A 20,379-nucleotide genomic window follows, 5' to 3' on the forward strand; every position below is an offset into this window, starting at 1 on the left:
AGTTAGAAATCCTTAGGAAAGACAATTAAAACTACCGCACCTGGGTTCACATGGTTTTGAGTGGTCCAGTCAACTGTCCATCATTAATGCAACGGTGGGTGAGTGGTCAAAATGGGACTTCTTGTAACTCTTACTCACACCCTATGTGGCAAAAATCATATAAAGATGGGACATCATGGCAGCTTCTTTACTGCAGTCAGAGGAGCTTGACAAAGCTTTGCATAGAGGAAGGATGTCCATTAACAAGAGGAAGAAACTTCAAAAGCTACGAGAGAATTGATCACTCTTCTGCCTTGATGCTGAAATCCTTGGTTCTTAAGGTTGTATCTATTGCTTGATTTGCTTGATGCTTGTGTGAATTATTTAAATCATTAATCACTTTGATTTACGTAACTACTGTGTAAATGTGACTTTTTTTGACTGACTACTGTTCAGGTTTCACGAATCACTGGAACATCTGAATCCATACAGAAAGTAACGCCCGAACATGGACCGGACGTAGTCAGACAAAGAAAGGGTAAAATACTGTGTCCAATGTCCCAGGAGAAACAGGTGGAATATGGAAGTGGCTGTTCAAGAATATATAGCAAAGGAGTTACCAAGAAGAGAGGAATGGTTCCCAATAGAGGACCATCTATCAGGCCCCTTCGAAACATATGATGATAGTTGGATACGTATATCAGAAGAGTGGCCAAAATTAAAGAAATGGGCTAAAGCCGTATTGCTATCAGCCTTCAGTAAACAAAAAGAAAGTGATGAGAAGGAAAAGCAAGGGTTAGAAACAGAGGTATCTAATCTAAAGAGGGAACTGGAAGAGGCAAAGCAACAATTGGGAAAGATACTTGATACGTGGAAACAGGAGGGACAGAATAGTGAAAAACATATCCAAACCCTAGTAGGCCATGTAGAGTACTTTCAAATCCAGGCAATAGTTAAAGAAAGTAATTTGGCCCTAAATCAGGCAACCCAACAAGAGACATTAGAAAAATTGGGAAAAGTAGAGAAACAAAGGGAGGATTTAAAGGCAGCCATACAAGCCTCACAAAAGGTCTTTCCCACATGAGATTTTAAATCGGTACAATATTGAATTAAGTAGGAAACATTGGAAATTGAACATTGGTTTTAGTGAAAAAGGATAAATTAGTTTATGATGGAATATAGAAGGAGAAAGGGAGAGAGTTATAAGCTACAAAATGTGTTGTTTTGTTTTCAGTGCACTGTCTCTTTAAAAGCCAGTGTGAGTGCTTTCTTTTCACTGTTGTTGGGCTATATCCCCTTTCAATGCTTGCTTTGTGTTCCCTTTTGAGGAATGTAATATACTGATTTTTTTAAGAACGTGCTATTTTGATAGTTTTATCTGTTCTGTCTTGTGTTTAATGTTGATATTGCTGAAGTTATTGAGGTTAACTAACCTATTTAATTGTGAAAACCAGGCTTTTATTGTGGCCATGGTGAAATTCTGGTTATTGTAAATTATGTGAGCATCTCTAATTCCGGACATGAGGCTATCACATAAGAAAATTGGCACTTTGAATTTCTTGTATGCTTAATAATTTGAAATAAAAAGGGAGTGAATGTCGGGTGAATTGATATGTCTGGAGTTATGATGCGTATTGGAGAGTGTGAATTAATGTGTTAAAATTTTGGGATATTTGAGGTGATTCTATTTGTTTAATCATCTTGGTTGTATTGCACTATGATTACTGTTTGCAAACTGATAGCACCCTTTGATCTTTTGATTGACTGTGGTCAGTAAAATAAAAGTGACCAAAAAAATGGATCTCTATCTCTTATCTCTCTGGCAACAACCTGGAGATGTCTTGTAATTGGACTATTTATCTAACATTTTGGACACCTCCTAAATAAATACTATATGCTGTAACAACAATTGGAGTTTTATTTGAAACAATTGTAGATAAAAATTGCCAGGCACAACCTATTCTTTTTAAACTAAGATGAATGAACTGAAATGCTGTCTTCCTGACAAGAATATGTTTAAAATGATTGTGCAAGTTAACACTATTTTGACAGCGCAAAGACTTTTTGGAAAAACAGATCAATTTGATCTTTTTCAAAGCACTTTGTTTTAATTGGATTACAGCTAAAAACTGCTATTGCTTTATACAGTTTAAATTAAAGACGTGTGGTCTTGTTTTAAATTAATTTGAATGTTTACAAAGCACTATTTTCCTAATTTGGTTACATCTGAGAGCTGCTATTGTGATTGACTCCTCTCACACTCCCTAAGATTTTGGCAAGCAAGAAGTAATTAACTACTTGCTGATGTCGCTGTACAAACAGTTCCATTGTCCCTTAATAAAGCCAATGAGTTCCAAAAGCGAGAGAGAGAGAAAAACCTGGGGAGATAGGACAGAGAAGCTAGGCAGTCTCTCCTGTGTTTTTCTGGACATATTTTTCTGGGTTTGTTTCGGTCAAAAGGATTATTCTTTAAAATTGGTCATTTAGTGCTATTGTCGCAGTGCTTTAGTCAAGAGTATAAATTTTTAAAGTTTCTTAATTTAAGTGGATATTTCCCCACGGAGACAGAAGGAAATCATGAATTGACAGATTAATCCGTTGAGCTCTCCAGAAGAGCCACAATGGATTTTCTGTTTTTCTTTTCTTTTAAAACAGGAGACCATGGTTTTTGGGTCCGCAAAAGTGTTGGTGCAGGAAGCGATCCTGTGGTATTAAGAATTTAAGACCTTATCTGCGGACATCAGCAGATATCAAATGTCACAGCATGGTGACAATTTGGACTAAGACTTTGCCTCTCTATGAAATTGAAATTGATAAGATAAATTGATATGAGTTGCTGTTCAAGCACTCGAGAAGGGAAAATTTACCTGAAGTTTAAGGGAATAATCAAATTTTAAGTCTAAGTGGTTCATGCCCAATTGACAAGTCCTGCCTGTCCGACAATACTGCTCTCTGGAATTGGGATAATTTTGAAATGATAAATTGGACTCAAGCATAATATGGCAGGATATTTTGGGAAATAAAAAGCAGTCTAAGAAGAGTTTAAGTAAAATAAACAAAAAAATGTGTTGTGATATTGGACCAAATTGTGAATATTGTATTAGACAGTAAAGTTCCTCCAGGGCTCATGAATGAGATGAAATGGTTAATTGATAGCTTTCTCTTGGAAATATTTGTGTCCTTGTCTATACTGAACAATGTGAAAACTGCATTTGATAGGCTGGTCACTACCCAAGCTATCGGGACCATGCGGGGGGAGATGAAATGGTTAATGTGGCTCAGGAGAGTAAGAAAACCTTTTAACCAAGGCACTGACACACGCTCCATACAGAAACCGACTAACTAATGAAACAATCAGGATAGAGTTAAACACACTGGTCTCTATCAGAGGGATTGAAAATAAAGTAAAAAGGGTCATAGATTTCCAAATTCAGGGTTGGGTTCCTTTGAGTTAACAATGAAATTATAAGTGGTGTATAATATTGGGTCAGAATAATTAGTATGGCCACAATATATACTAATGTATACTAGTGTTTGTTATGATCATTTGCTTATGTGTAATGAGATGCATATTATAAGCAGGAACGTGAGCCAAGGCTAAAAAACCTAACAACCAAGGACAATGCTCAAAGTATATAAAGTGAATCAATCAGACGATCAGACAGACTCACTTGAGGAGGGACTGAAGGGAAGAGGTTAAAACCTCTTGAACATTGTGAATTTAAAACCTTTTGGACCTTTGGACATTACATTTGAAGGAAAGGGTTAACATTGCCCCTTTGACCATTACATTTGGACATTATAAGTTTAAAACTGTAAAGGCAGCAATGTGCAGAAGCTTCACGAAGCTTCGACAGGCCTTTGGTCCTCAAAACAATTTTGGTCCGCAAAACAACTTTGGTTCTCAAAACTGACTTGGAAGAACATTGCTGAGACGATTAGAAATCCTTGGGAAAGACAATTAAAATGACTACATATGGGTTCACATGGACAAGAAGATACAGCAGGCTTCACACGGTGAAAAGGCTGCACTCGGGTTCACATGGTTTTGAGTGGTCCAACCAACTGTCCATCATTAATGCAACGGTGAGTGAGTGGTCAAAATGGGACTTCTCTTAACTTTTACTCACAACCCAACTGGCAAAAATCATATAAAGATGGGACATCATGGCAGCTTCTTTACTGCAGTCAGAGGAGCTTGACAAAGCTTTGCATAGAGGAAGGATGTCCATTAACAAGAGGAAGAAACTTCAAGAGCTATGAGAGAGTTGATCACTCTTCTGCCTTGATGCTGAAATCCTTGGTTCTTAAAGTTGTATCTATTGCTTGATTTGCTTGATGCTTGTGTGATTACGAAACTACCATGTAAGTGTGACTTCCTTTGATTGACTACTGTCCTCTGCAGTTTGGATCCAAAATACAGCTCGGTTGGCGGGAGGGGGCAGAATTCTGCCCAGTTGGGTTGGGGGAGGGATTGCCAATGTGCTGTTTAGCTTGGGGGGGGGGGGTAAAAAGCTGATGAATGGGAGAGGGCAGAAATGTGAATCTGTGAAGTGGGGGGGGATGGTCACCAGCATGCTGCTGGTGATGGTGGTGGGAAGAGAGGGTTATGGAGCACTATTCAATGGGTTGGAAGTTAAAGGTGCAGGTACTGTTTACAGGACTCTGAGAAAAGGGCGCGGCGATTCTCTTAGACTGGAGTGGCAGCCTGTAGAGAATTCATGCACTTCTTCAGGGAAGCGCAAAAACAGAGCAGTGAACAGGTTAGCGAGCATAATTCTGAGAGCATGAGTTGGGGAATACCCTGTGGGCTGTTCAGGGGCAGGTTGAGAGTGGGGGAGGAGAGGAAAAGGGGAAGGAGAGGTGATGGAACAGGAACGAGAGGGGGAGAGGACAGGAGGGAGGAGGGGGCTGGGAGGAAGGAAGAGGAGAAAGGGAGTTTGCCTCAAGGGGGGTGTCTGAGTGGAAAATTTACCTCAGCAAGGGCGGGGGTTGGTTTGTTGATTTTGCTTGAGGGATCAGCAGGGGTGGGAGAAGGATTGGACTTTGGTAGCACTAGGGAGGAGTTGATCCTGGAGTTTGGCAGAAGTGGGGTGGGAGTGCTGCGATTTTACTGCACAGGAACACTCTTCAAATTTAGCAACATGGTGGGGTTCCTGGGTTTAGCAGCACTAAGGAGAGTGGTTCTTAAGTTTTTCAGCATTGCTGTGTGGGTTTTGCAACACTGGGAGTGTGGTCCTGGAGTATAGTAGAAAGTGGCGGAAATGGCACTTGGCAGCTATGGCGTAGTCCTGCAGTTTTGAAGCACAGGGGAGCACATCCTGCTGTTTAATAGCATTGGAGAAGGATTTCCAACGTTTGAATGACTTCCGTGGTGTTGGGGGGGGGGGGTGGTGGGAATGAGGCTGAGATTTGGCAGTGCTATGGAGTGATTATCTGACCTTTGGCAATACTGCATGTTGGAAAGTGGGGTTCCACTAACTGGGGGGGGGGTGCGATTCCTGGGGTATCAGCACAAAGTGAGAGGACTCTGCCTCTGTCAGCACTGGGAAGGGTTGCCCTGGCTGTGATCTGTGACAGCACTGGAGAGAAGAAGCCCAGGTACTGGACAGGGGCTCCCAACATCGGGGACATGATAGGTTCTGAGGTGTGGCAGCACTGCGAGAACCAGAGAGAATAACTGTTTCCTGGTTTCATTAACCCCTCCCCCCACCCCTCATGGTGTCCCCTTCACAACCCACCTCTCCTAGATTGTTGTACTAGTCTAATCTCACATGGCAGCCCCGGTATCCCCTCTGCTCTTCTACTCCTGCCATTCTTTCTCCATGCAGCTCACTAGTGGCAGCTGCCCACTAAGTGGGATATGGGGGTAGGGTGATTGTGAGTGAGGTGTGAGGACAATGGTGTGTGGCATCATACCTGCCTCCCAGCATTGGGAGTGGCTCAGAGCAATGATGCACTAGTGTGATTTGCCACCTTGCAGCCACACACGACTTGCCTCATTTTCCATTTTTTAATGACAAATTAAATATAATGAAACATCAGCAATTTTCATGAATATATGAAGTGTTGGATTAAACAACAATTTGCATTTATATAACACCTTTAATGTAGTAAAACGTCCCAAGGCACTTCACAGCATCATTTTCAAACAATATTTGACTCCGGGGCACGTAAGGAGATGTTAGGACAGGTGAGGTAAGTTTTAAGGAGCATCTTAAAGGAGGAGAGAGAGGTAGAGAGCCGGAGAGCTTTAGGGAGGGAATTCCAGAGCTTAAGGCCTAAGCAGCTGAAGGCACGGTCACCAATGGTGGAGCGATTAAAATCGGGGATGCGCAAGAGGCAAGAATTGGAGGAGCGCAAAGTTCTCGGAGGGGTGATGGGTTAACGGGACTTGATGTGAGTTAGGATATGGGCAGCAGAGTATTGGATCAGCTCAAGTTTATGGAGGGTGGAAGATGGGAGGCCAGCCAGGAGAGCAATGGAATAGTCCAGTCTAGAGGTAACAAAGGCATGGATGAGGGTTTCAACAGCAGATTAGCTGAGGCAGGAGTGGAGATGGGTGATGTTATGGGAGGTGGAAGTAGGTGGTCTTGGTGATGGAGTGCATATGTGTTTGGAAGCTCATCTCAGGGTCAAATAGGATACCAAGGTTTTGAACGGTCTGGTTCAGCCTCAAGGCAGTGGCCGGGGAACAGAGCTTGCAGCAGGGACCGAAGACAATGGCTTCGGTCTTCCCAATATTTAGTTGGAGGAAATTTTTGCTCAACCAGTACTGGATGTTTGACAAGCAGCGTGACAAATCAGAGACACTGGAGACATCAAGGGAGATGGTGATGAGATAGAGCTGGGTGCCGTCAGCGTACATGTGGAACCTGACATTGTGTTTTTGGATGATGTCACCATAGGGCAGCATGTAAATGAGAAATAGATCCTTGGGGGATTCCAGAGGTAACGGTGGGGGAGCGGGAAGAGAAGCCATTGCAGGTGATTCTCTGGCTACGACTGGATAGATAAGAATGGAACCAGGCGAGCGCAGTCCCCACCCAGCTGGAGGTCTTTATATTAGGCATCATTAATGTACAAGTAATTCAAGAGTGGCGAGTTTTGTTAGGGAAATCTGTTTCAAATTTCAAAATTTCAATAGTATCTGAATTCAAAGTTAAAAACTTTACAAGGTCATCAAACCTCTGCAAACCGAAATACAGAAGTTTACTTTTTCTTTGCAGTTTTCAATGCTTATAAAAGAGAGAGTTGTTAGCTGTGGGGGAGTAAAACATCTCCCATTTAGGGTATATGGCATCAGCACCAAGCACTCCCAGCCTAGGCATGGTTATACATTGAACAAAGCTCCCTTTACTGTTCCAGCGATGTATCTCAGCCCTAATTGCTGTACCCAGTGATATTTTCCATTCACCACATTCACCACCTCTCAGTGAGATTGCCAAATTATGGGCAGTTTTGTGTTGGTGGCCCATGTCCAAAAGGAACTGGATTGAGACTGCCCAAAGACATTCCTGCATGACTCTTACAGCCAGTACACAGGGAGATTCTCATTTCATCTCATCAGTCTGGGCTAGACTGAACCCAGATGACTCGCTGTGTCATCCAATCCCCTCAAGTTCAGAATCTGGTTACAGTTTTATTTCTGCAATCTGTTTAACCATGAAAAAAAAGGCTCATACTTGACAAAGTTTACGATCATTCACTAAATTTCTTAATTCTTGTAACAGTATTTCACAAGAATTAGCATAGTTTACAGATATTAATTACATTTGTCTGCAGAAACTGTAAATCTGAAAATGCATGCAGATTATTGCAATCAGATTTAAATGAATATAGTGTGTATAATATTCATATTTTGTAATAGTTATGTCTATTGAAAATTTATGAATATGGTACAGTAAATTAACATGTTCCTATTATATATAAAACCATATTACTATTAACACTAACAGTGCAAATGATTGTATGTCACAATGTTAAATGTTTGAAAAATTTACTTTAAAACATTAGGTGCTATGAAAATTTTAGTAAATAAAGTTGAGAAACTTGAAAACCCAGTTATATCAGTTATAAACATTTAATGATGAAATGATGGGATTATATAATCCTTCTTACACACGAAATAAATAGTTTATTTGATTAGATTCCATTTTGTATTCTGCATTTAACACAAGAGATGAGCAAGCTTGAAATAATTTGCAAATTTAAAAAAAACTCAACTTTGGTAATCGATTTAATAATTCATGTGGCACACACATCATTATGCGTATCTCCCCTCCACCCTCCTTCCCCTCAGCAACCAAGACTAAGATTATGCAAAGAAAACAGTTGGACGGTGACAAGTGGACTGTAGGCTTTCTCTGGATGGATGAGCTAAATGACCTTCCTCATTTGTATCTCATTTCTGATCTTGTGTGGAGTTAGAACACAATGCAGCTATTCTTTTCATTACATTAAAAAGTAAACATTAAGCTTATGTACTAAAAAATATAAATGTAATGCAGCATGTACAAAACAAAACTACAGCATGACAGTGTAGACGTTATTGTTCTGCACTAGCAACGATGAAACACCAGAAAAAATGACGATGAAAGCTGCTTGATTGTTGTAAAAAATCTAACTAGTTCACTAATGTCCTTCAAAGAAGGGAACATACCATCCCTACTTGGTCCAGTTTACATATGACTCCAGTCCCATACTACGTGGTTAACTTTTAATGCCCTCGGGGCACCAGGAATGGGCAGTAAATGCTGCCATGCCAACATCACATAGATCATAAGAACAAATACAAATTCTCAGAACGACAGAAGTCAAGGGGAAAACATATTTCTGAGCCATTAAGGCCCGTGCCCTGAACCTGACCGAGAATGGTGGATGGGGCAGTAAAGAGGGAAATTAGTCTAAATGGGAGAGAACTGCAAAAGCCCATGGTAATTAAATGCATTACTTATGATTTGTGCAAAGAACAAGCTTGGAGGCTGAGAGCCTTTTTCTTGTTTCATGCTTTCTTATGTCCCAAAAGGAAAGAAAATAATTTATGTCTAATAGATGGATTATGGTTCTTGGAAAGAGAAACATTTAAAAAGATATAACGAAGGCTTGTGGAATTGTATGAGAACGTTGGCTTTGGGTGATATGTAGTGACATTTTTGTTTCCTGATTTATTCTCCCATGTGCATGGTATAAAAAGAAAAACTGTTAATACTAAAAAACAGAAATTACTAGAAACAATCTGGGTTAATATTACTTTTTTAAAAACAATTTGGTTCTCAGTATTTGAGCCACATTTATTGTGTTGGTAGGCCACTTCAGAGGGCATGAAGAATTAACCACATAATTCTACAATGATCCAACAGCTTTTGTGGTCATAAACAGATTTATTGAATTCAATTTCACAACTTGCCATGGTGGGATTGAAAACCAACAAATGCTAGGTTGTTAATTCAGTATCATAACCACCACACTATTGTATCCTACTTTGTTTTTGTACATGCCACCTTACATTTATTGTTTTCATTATGTTAAAAGGAAGGCATTAAGCTTAATGTTTGCCTTTTAATATAATGAAAAAAATAAATGCACGGTGTTTTAACTGTGTCCTAAACTCCACAAAAGATCACAAAATAGATACAAATGAGGAAGGCCATTTGGCCAATTTTAGCTCACCCATCTGGAAAAAGCCTACAATCCATTTGTCACTATCCAACTGTTTTCTTTACATAAACTCAGTCTTGACTGCTGGGGTAGGAGAGGAGATACACTTAATCATGCCAATCCAGCATCGTTTATGGCCATTGTCTGGTGCTAGCTCACCAATTACCAGTTTATTGAATTCAATTTCATAACTTGATAAGGTGGGATTGGAGCTCATAACCTGGTGCTGGTGTAGTAACATAACCACTAGACTACAATACCCATATTAACCTGAACTGTTTTGGTTGTAGTTAGAATATATTGGGTTTACCATGTCTGATTTGAATAAGGCATATATTTCTACTCTGATTCTTCCCTTTACTATCCTCTATTTTGTTTTAGTTTGTCACATTATAACCTTGGCCTGTGACAGATTTGAAAAAATGTCATAAATACTGGCATTAACACAATTCCATGAATTGCACCAAACATTATGACCAGAAACATGATTTTAAAAAATGTCCTGAATATGTAGCTTGCTGCAGCGGCCAACACAAGTACACCCAGTATAGTTGAAAGAGCCCCCTGGAGAATAGGATATCCAAGAATGTACAATGCATCAATAGTTCGCTCATTGGCACTTTCTTTATCACTTGAAACAAATGCATAGGAAATATGAGCTGTAAAGTCCACTGAAAAACCGATACAAATGACCAGATTAATCATAGATATAGAATCTAAATTGACACCCCAGAAAACCATGAAACCAGCCACACCCATTAAAACTGATACAATAGCAAATGTTACCCACAGACAACAGATTGGACTAGGTATTAACAATAAGGCAATAATTAGCATTGCACAAGTAGCTGCAACTACATTCTGTATTGTGTTGGATATTATAACAAGATATTGATCAAAGTAGATGAATGCAGGATGATACACTAGCAAAGGAATTCTACATTCCTTTGCCAGCTTTCTTAATTCAATCAGCATCTTTTTCTCAGCAACTGAACTATTGACATTAACGGTCTGAATAAAAAAACGTGAAGCTTTAATGGTTTTGTTATTTTCTGAAAATTCAACATCTTGTTTAAATGAAGGGACAAAGTGAAACAATTTAGATAAATTTCCTATGAATGCATTTTTCTCCTTTATATCTATCATCTGTTTGGAAAAGCTAATGTAGCCACGAAGCCAGGACTCTGACAGCTCACTATCTACATGTGAATAATTTTCCAAGTTGCCCATACAGGTTTCAATTTCGTCCTGAACGGTGGAATCCCAATATTCTACAGATTCAGTGACAGAAACCATGACTCGTGGTCCATACTCTGAGAAAAAATCACTTTCATCATCATAGTATTTAATCACATATGAATCATCATAGGCCAGGTTTCTGAGATCTATTCCTTCCTTAATGTTTAAACAGCCATAAATACTGCCGGCCAAATATCCTAAATACAGGACCACCACAACTGCCTTGGTCCATCGATTTGTAAGAAATGGACCATAGTAGTTGTTGATAAAGGCACAAACTGGATGCTCTATTTCTGCACCTGTTTCTTCATTGTAAACCCCGCCTACACAACACATTGCATAGAATTTAGACTCTCCTGGTTTATGATCTTCTTCAACCTTTCTGATTGTCAGCCAATGCCTGTTACTGGCTTCTCTTCTCCCATTCAATGCGAGAACAGCTCCAAAAAATGTAATGTTGTAAATGAAGCAGAACAGAACAGTTGTACCTGTGTAAACACAAAATGACTGCACAGATGGAAAAGGTGTCAAGATGCCAATATAAAAGGCTAAAACATCAGTCAGAGTGGTGATTGTGATGGATGTAGCTGCTTCAGCGTATGTGGACCCTATTCGATCTTCAACATCATCCTTAACATTCGTTTTCTGCCAGCTTGCGAGCATAATGAACATATCGTCTACACCGATACCTGCAGATTAAAATTGTGAGCTACATCAAATTAGTCTTTACCATGTCAAGGCTTGTCAACCTTAACTGCAAGCTTTTCATAATTTAATTAAATAACTTCCAAACACACGCACATATTTTTTTTTATTCGTTCACGGGATGTGGGCGTCGCTGGTGAGGCCAGCATTTATTGCCCATCCCTACATAACCACACATACACATTGGAAGATGTTGCTCAGACAAAAAAAATATTTTTTCTCTAACTTTTTAATCTCACTATCAGTAACCTTCTGTTTGCTTTCCAGTGTTTTACTTTGTATATGGTTCTCGTATACTTTTCTTATAATGTCAGTATTTCTGCTTGTATGCAAGTTTTTTCTGACTCTCCCTCTGTCACTATTTCAGTAACTCTCTCCTCTGTCTGCTGCCTGTCTCCCAACCTTTCCATATGGCTCTCTTTCCAGACATAATCAATTCTCTCTCTTAACTTTGTTAAAGCAAAGAGTACGCAGCAAGTTGGCAGCCAACATATACAGGGTTTCAGGTGGGTATCAGAATCAGCAGGGAGAAGCTGTCCAAGAACTTTTACATGTGTGGGTGAAAGAAACTGGCAGATTAAGTCAGTAGCACTGGCCAGAAGTAAGCAGAAAGGCTGGAGCCTGGAATGGCTGTAGGGAGCCATAAAGGAGTAGGCAGAAGCTGGGAAAAAATTGGATCTGCTCGTGGGTTTGACACTGAAACAGGTTGTCTGTGGCATAGAAGTGCTTGATAGATGGGGTAGCTTTATGAGGCTGATGAAATGACCCACTGTGAATTTGCAGATTATCTTATGAGCATTGGTGTTAGGAGAAAAGTTCCTGTTCCTGAACGCATCAATGACATTATTCACCTTCCTGATATGAGTAACATCGATAAACCCACTTATCTAATTACAAACATCTACGTAAACTTAGATGAGAAGCGTGGAAATATAACATGCATTGTTTAAAAAGCAATCTTAACTTTAAAGGGTGACGATGCTGACAATCAATGATGTGAAGATGGAACAATTTTCTGGAAAATCTCAAGAGTGTATCTAAGGGCATTCTTTTGTGTACTACACTGTGGTTATCTCTTTATCCAACAAAATTTCTGAAGACTTTACTGATCTCCGGCCCCCTCCTCACGATCTTCCATCCCCCTCATGATCTCCGACCCCCTCTCACAATCTCCGACCCCAATCCCCCCTGTTGACTCAGCCCCCCCCCCGATGACTGAGCTCCCCATGATGACTGAGCACGCCCCCATGATGAGGCCCCCCCACCCCGATGACCCCATGACTGAGCTCCCCCGTGACTGGCCCCCCCATCTAAGACTTATCTGCTTGAATTCTCTTCAGGCTGGCTTGTCGGGCGGGAAACCGTCAAGAAAACAATAAAAGACGTCCTTATGTCAAAATCGTAAGGACATCTGGGAAACCTGTACTTCCGGGTTTACGGTCAGAAATTCCACCCTCCCGCCCTCTTCCCGGCTGCCCAATAAAATCATGCCCCATGGCGTCCAATTATTCCCTTGTTCTCTAACCCAGCTTGACTTGAAAACTGCACTTGGCCTTCACTCTGAGTGAGTGATTGAGTGAATGTCAGTCAGTCAGTCAGACAGACATCTGTGTGTGTGTGTGTGCTGTGTGTCGATATATAAATCAAACATTTTTTAACGTAAGAATCAAGACAGAATGTGTGATTTTGAAATGGGGGCCAAATTCTGTATGCACGCCGAGGTGCAATCATCCCCTACACTCTAACCTTACTTTGGTGGAAGGCTGCACTTGGTTTTGCAACACAACCGGAGATGAAATAGCAATTTTAAAATTATCGTGTCATAAATGTTTATTCATTTAATAAATTTAAATACTAATGTTTCATTTTCAATTCAGAAATATTCATTTTAATTTACAGTTTCATTAAACTGTAATCATTTACAATTAATTCAAAAAATAATTTTAACATTTTACTTAGTTACATTGGATAACTGATTATTTCTATTATTGAATTACATTAGATAACTGATGATTACTATCTTTTCCTGTATAATATTTCATTATCATTTCCAAATTTTATTCACATGTTGTAAATTATTTCAATTTTTACTGAGTCAGTTTCATTAAACTGTGATTTAAATTTTCTATTTATTGTTTATTCTAGATTAAATTTTTTCATTATTTCTATTGTTTTAGGATTTTGCCATTTTCAAGACACAATGCAGCAGACAGCAACAGCATTGACAGCTCCATCAGGTACATGAGAGTAACAGATTGTATCCTACTACTCACCGTGGGCAATGACATAGGAGACTAACAAATATTTTTTTAAATTGAGATGAGTTCTCCACACTTCAGGTATCACCCTTTCACACATGCAAATTTATGTTATACACAAGAGCAAAGTACAAAAAAAGGGGAAGAAAACCAATTTCCAATGTACAAAGAAATTTTCACATAAATAAATATCTCCTAATTAATTTTAGCAATTGCATTTAAAATAAAATTAAAAAACAAAGCCAGATGAACCTCTAATTGATTTAAAGTTCTGTCAAGAGCAATGAGCCTCTAATTGCCCAGCAAGGCATCGCAATTAGAGCTTTCGGCCTTAAAGAGACACCAAGGGAGTAATTTTAATCCCCAAGAACAGGTGGATTGGGGGCGGGTGAGAGGTTAAAATAAAAGCTTTTTGGGCCAGAACCGCATCCCGGTTCCAAGTGGCCACTTCTGAGTTTGACCCAGGTGCGTTTGGATTCATGTGCACAATAGATATCCGGAAATCCCGCCCCCGAAGTACCTCATTGAAATAGTTGAGGTACTTAAGATTTTGTGTATTACAAAAGGAAAATGAATTTAACCTTACCTGTTCGGGTTTCCCATCGCTTCCAATTCATGTCAGGTGAAAGCAGGCGGGAAGGGCTATCCATGAGGTGAGTGCCTTTATTGCACTGCTTGTGGGCCCAGAGTAGCAGGAATGCTTCATCCAGGCCCAACAAGCTCACCTGGTGCAACATGATCTTGTGATCGGCTGAACCCCCCCCACAGCCCTCCCACTTCCCGATGCTGGACCCCCCCCTCCCGATGCTGAACCCCCCCTTCCCGATGCTGGACCCCCCCTTCCCGATGCTGGACCCCCCCCTTCCCGATGCTGGACCCCCCCCTTCCCGATGCTGGACCCCCCCCTTCCCGATGCTGGATCCCTCCCCCCGCGATGCTGGATCCTCACCCCTCCCGATGCTGGCCCCCCCTTCCCGATGCTGGACCCCCCCCTTCCCGATGCTGGACCCCCCGCCTGATGCTGGAGCCTCCCCCCTCCCGATACTGGACCCCCTCTTCTTGACGCTGGACCCCCCCCCCGATGCTGGATCCTCCACCCTCCCGATGCTGGACCCCTCCAACCCCCGATGCTGGCTGAACCCCCTCCCCCCACCCCCGATTTGTTCCAGGGCCCACGATTTGTGCCAGGGCCCACGTTCTCTCTCTCCCTCCCTCTTCTATGATTTGCCACTCCTTTCCCTTCCGACAGCCATGAGGTGAGTGCCTTTATTGCACTGCTTGTGGGCCCAGAGTAGCCCACAAGCAGTGCATGGAAAACCCGGAAGCACAAATACTCACCTTCAATTAAGTTGTGATTGGAGATTGCGACGCACTCATTTGGCTTCCAGGTTCCCCACGCGAATATCTAGGGACAGGCTGGGTTCTTGGCTCCAAGTTAAAATCATACCCTAAGCTACACATAGTTATACTTTAGCTGTAGAGTAAAAATGGTGCATTACATGATATAATGCTCATATCCTCGGAAAACAGCATATCCTCCAACCTACCATAAGCAATGAAGATAATTATGGATGAGGAAGACCATTCGGCCTAGTTTCATTTTGTCCTAAAGTCTCCGGGGGTTAAATTCGACAACCCCTGGAACCGTGCTGCCCAGTCACTTACCTTATCGAAGTGCAACATGGAGGCCTTGACATGAGGATTCCACCACATTCGCTCTTCTCACCAGCAGGGGGAGCCCAAATCTTGGATGAATTGCTCGCATCTCTTAAAGGCAGCCTGTACCTCTTATTTGCAAAAAAATAAGATACGGGCCTGCACGGAGTCTGAACAGAGATCAGACATCACACACATAAAACACAGATGGAGGTCCCATCCCTATGTTTACAAACTGATCAGCAAAGTGATGGAAGGTGTCGTCGACAGTGTTATCAAGCAGCACTTACTCACCAATAACCTGCTCACCGATGCTCAGTTTGGGTTCCGCCAGGACCACTTAGCTCCAGACCTCATTACAGCCTTGGTCCAAACATGGACAAAAGAGCTGAATTCCAGAGGTGAGGTGAGAGTGACTGCCCTTGACATCAAGGCAGCATTTGACCGAGTGTGGCACCAAGGAGCCCTAGTAAAATTGAAGTCAATGGGAATCAGGGGGAAAACTCTCCAGTGGCTGGAGTCATACCTAGCACAAAGGAAGATGGTAGTGGTTGTTGGAGGCCAATCATCTCAGCCCCAGGGCATTGCTGCAGGAGTTCCTCAGCGCAGTGTCCTAGGCCCAACCATCTTCAGCTGCTTCATCAATGACAATCCCTCCATCATAATGTCAGAAATGGGAATGTTCGCTGATGATTGCACAGTGTTCAGTTCCATTCCCAACCCCTCAAATAATGAAGCAGTCCGAGCCAGCATGCAGCAAGACCTGGACAACATCCAGGCTTGGGCTGATAAGTGGCAAGTAACATTCGCGCCAGACAAGTGCCAGGCTATGACCATCTCCAACAAGAGAGAGTCTAACCACCTCCCCTTGACATTCAACGGCATTACCATCGCCGAATCCCCCACCATCAACATCCTGGGGGTCACCATTGACCAGAAACTTAACTGGACCAGCCACATAAATACTGTGGCTACGAGAGCAGGTCAGAGGCTGGGTATTCTGCGGCGAGTGACTCACCTCCTGACTCCACAAGGCCTTTCCACCATCAACAAGGCACAAGTCAGGAGTGTGATGGAATACTCTCCACTTGCCTGGATGAGTGCAGCTCCAACAACACTCAAGAAGCTCGACACCATCCAGGACAAAGCAGCCCGCTTGATTGGCACCCCATCCACCACCCTAAACATTCACTCCCTTCACCACCGGCGCACATTGGCTGCAGTGTGTACCATCCACAGGATGCACTGCAGCAACTCGCCAAGGCTTCTTTGACAGTACCTCTCAAACCCACAACCTCTACCACCTAGAAGGACAAGAGCAGCAGGTACATGGGAACAACACCACCTGCACGTTCCCCTCCAAGTCACACACCATCCCGACTTGGAAATATATTGCCGTTCCTTCATTGTTGCTGGGTCAAAATCCTTGAACTCCCTTCCTAACAGCACTGTGGGAGAACCTTCACCACACGGACTGCAGCGGTTTAAGAAGGCGGCCCACCACCGTCTTCTCAAGGGCAATTAGGGATGGGCAATAAATGCTGGCCTTGCCAGCGACGCCCACATCCCATGAACGAATAAAAAAAAAGATTGATTATAGGTTGCGCACTACTAAATCCCACATCTTCCAATCGGCATGCCAGACCTCACCAATCTGCCGATCTGAGTTTGTACCAGGCCTGCGAGAGTGTGTGCACCAAGGTTCTCTGCTGATGCACTGGAGGCCTTGGTGCAAGAGGTGGACAGAAGGAGGGGCATACTATATCCGTGGGGGGGGGGGGGGGGTGCAAGAGGCCCTCCAGACATATGCTCAAGAGGTAGCGGGGGCAGTAGGGGATGCAGTCAATGCCAGGCGCATAGCACCATGAACATGGATGCAGTGCAGGAAGAAGTTCAATGCTTTGACATGAGTGGTCAAGGTGAGTGGGCCAACTGTCAAGTGGCATCTCCTACCAACTGCACCAGTAGATGCATCCAATGCTCCACGCATGTCCATTATCCCGCCATCACCCACCTAGCAACAAACTCTTTCAATCAGTACTCAACTCTTCCAATCAGATGTTCCTTCTCACCCTCACACATTACCAGTGTTGCAAGCCGTACACCTACAACTCACAGGCCACACACACGGGCAGCTATTCAACCATGAGAGGCACATATCTGGGTGATATCCTGCAATATAACAGGAGGCAGCAAGTGGCAGTGCCATTTAGCCCTCGAGCCTGTTCCGTCATTCAACGAAATCATGGTTGATCTGTGACCTAACTCCATATACCCACCGTAGCCCCATATCCCTTAATACCCTTGGTTCACAGAAATCTATCAATCTCAGATTTAAAATTCACAATTGAGCTAGCATCAACTGCTGTTTGCAGAAGAGTGTTCCAAACTTCCTCCACCCTTTGCGTGTAGAAGCATTTCCTAACTTCACTCCTGCAAGTCCTGGCTCTAAATGTTAGGCTATGTACCCTCGTCCTAGTATTCAAGTATAGGAGATCTCCAAAAACAGGTACAAATGCATCAGCAGCCAGAAGCAATAATCCATCAACTAACCTGTAAATCCTGCATGGTCCCTTTAAATAGCACTGGTGGGGGGTCCTCCAGGCATTCTAAGACATTTTTAGCTGGTTGTGGATAAGACCATGCATTGAATGGAGCGTTAAGTGTCAAAATGGTATCCATCGCTTTAAATCAGCATTGCACACTGATCGAATGCATATTCTCCTTACTTTACGCGTTGCCGGCATTCATTATCTGCGCATGCGCTAAACCCTTTACAAAGATGGCATCCATGCACGTCACGCTAGAAGCGTGCGCGGGCATCCCAGACGCCATCTTGGACATTTGGGAGGCCACGTAGTGCCGAAACAACTGGCGCTACATGACCGAATTTATAGCCTTCTGCCTTGTAGCATCCAATTGTTTAAATTCACCAGTATTTAATGATATCAATTTCGTAATGAAGCCAAAATTGCATATAAAATCTGCACATATTAGCACAATAATCAACAAATAAACATGAAGCTGTATGTTTACATTAATTCTGACCATGGTCTCAATTATTTAAAAACAGGATCCGTTGTTCTGGCAAAGCATATCTTCACATCACAAACAAATCCTTTTATATTGCTTATTTCTACCTCATTTGAAAACTAAATGATACTAAAATATGCCACAAGTACTGACCTAGAATCAGAAAGGGTGCACTGGCAGTATTGACGGCAAATGACATTCCACAATACAGCAGCAATCCAAAGCCCGTTAGTACTGCTAATCCAGCTGATACGACTCCCAAAGTAGCGACCCAGACCTTATTCCTCACACAGTCAAGTCTGAAAATAAATGACATACCTTCTGTAACATAGTTTAGATTTTGTGTTAGTTACACAGACAAAATGAGCTGATACATTGAAGTGAAAAAATGACTTTACCTCATGCAGGATATAATACAAAAATTTATTGCAAGGAAATAAGTGACTGAAAAAAGTGGAACTACTTTTTTGGCATTTCCTTCAAATTCTTCCTGTCTTGATATGGAAGTGAAATATGAAACCTGTAATTCAGGAAAAAGTTGTGATCTTCATCAAATAACCCAATAGTCAACACAAACAAAAGGTAAAAAAGCTGTTCCTCTAATGTACTTATGTGTAAGGGATACTCGTTACTTATTGCAGTACAAACATTTATATCAAAATACTAAAACTAACAATTAATTGTGTTTTATTGTAATGACTGGCCTTTTGTGAGTCTCCTGTCTCCCTCCCCACTTTGGCCCACTGTGTGCCTTTTAGTTGTCTAGGCCCTATGCTCTGGAAATCCCCCCCCGAAACCCTTTGACTCTCCACCTCCCTCAACTCCTTTAAGGTGTGGAGATGCCGGTGATGGACTGGGGTTGACAATTGTAAACAATTTTACAACACCAAGTTATAGTCCAGCAATTTTATTTTAAATTCACAAGCTTTCGGAGGCTACCTCCTTCCTCAGGTGAACGATGTGGAAATGAAGTCCTCGAAATGAAGTCGCATTTATAATTCACAAAACAATGCTTGGTGATAACAGACAGTTTTTTCAACTGCCCGTTGCCAAGGCAATCAGTGTGCAGACAGACAGGTGTTACCTGCCAGGTCTCAGAATATACAAATCACCAAAAAAAAAACAACAAACAAAAAAAAACAGATAGAGAGGTAGAAACATAGAAAAGACAGCAACTGACCCGTTATATTAAAAACAGATAACATTTGTTCACTGGTGGGGTAACGTGTAGCGTGACATGAACCCAAGATCCCGGTTGAGGCCGTCCTCATGGGTGCGGAACTTGGCTATCAATTTCTGCTATACGGGATATGACGCTCGACTCATCGATCGACAGTTCCGACGGGCCACAGCAAAAAATCGCATAGACCTCCTCAGGAGACTAACACGGGACGCAACCAACAGAGTACCCTTTGTCGTCCAGTACTTCCCCGGAGCGGAGAAACTACGCCATGTTCTCCGCAGCCTTCAACATGTCATCAATGACGACGAACACCTCGCTATGGCCATCCCCACACCTCCACTACTCGCCTTTAAACAGCCACCCAACCTCAAACAGACCATCGTTCGCAGCAAATTACCTAGCTTTCAAGAGAACAGCGTCCACGACACCACACAACCCTGCCGCGGTAACCTCTGCAAGACATGCCAGATCATCGACACAGATACCACCATCACACGAGAGGACACCACCCACCAGGTGCATGGTTCATACTCCTGTGACTCGGCCAACGTTGTCTACCTCATACGTTGCAGGAAAGGATGCCCAGAGCATGGTACATTGGCGAGACCATGCAGACACTGCGACAACGGATGAACGGACACCGCGCAACAATCGCCAAACAGGAGG

At 42.3% G+C, this 20,379-nt stretch overlaps 1 protein-coding gene across 1 annotated transcript in view; it reads right to left on the reverse strand.

Annotated features, from left to right (window-relative positions):
* Positions 1-9,716: 9,716 nt before the first annotated feature.
* Positions 9,717-20,379, reverse strand: part of LOC137344184 (patched domain-containing protein 3-like) — a 46,434-nt gene continuing 35,771 nt past the window's right edge. Inside the window, exons 3-5 of the mRNA XM_068007166.1 lie at positions 18,929-19,050; positions 18,684-18,829; positions 9,717-11,567 (exon numbers count right to left, since the gene is read on the reverse strand). Coding sequence (XP_067863267.1) covers positions 10,030-11,567; positions 18,684-18,829; positions 18,929-19,050 — 1,806 coding nt within the window. The 3' untranslated portion in view covers positions 9,717-10,029. The remainder of the gene's footprint in view (positions 11,568-18,683; positions 18,830-18,928; positions 19,051-20,379) is intronic.

The sequence above is a fragment of the Heptranchias perlo genome, chromosome 2 (genome assembly GCF_035084215.1).
Source record: "Heptranchias perlo isolate sHepPer1 chromosome 2, sHepPer1.hap1, whole genome shotgun sequence".
Classification (NCBI taxonomy): Eukaryota; Metazoa; Chordata; class Chondrichthyes; order Hexanchiformes; family Hexanchidae; genus Heptranchias; species Heptranchias perlo.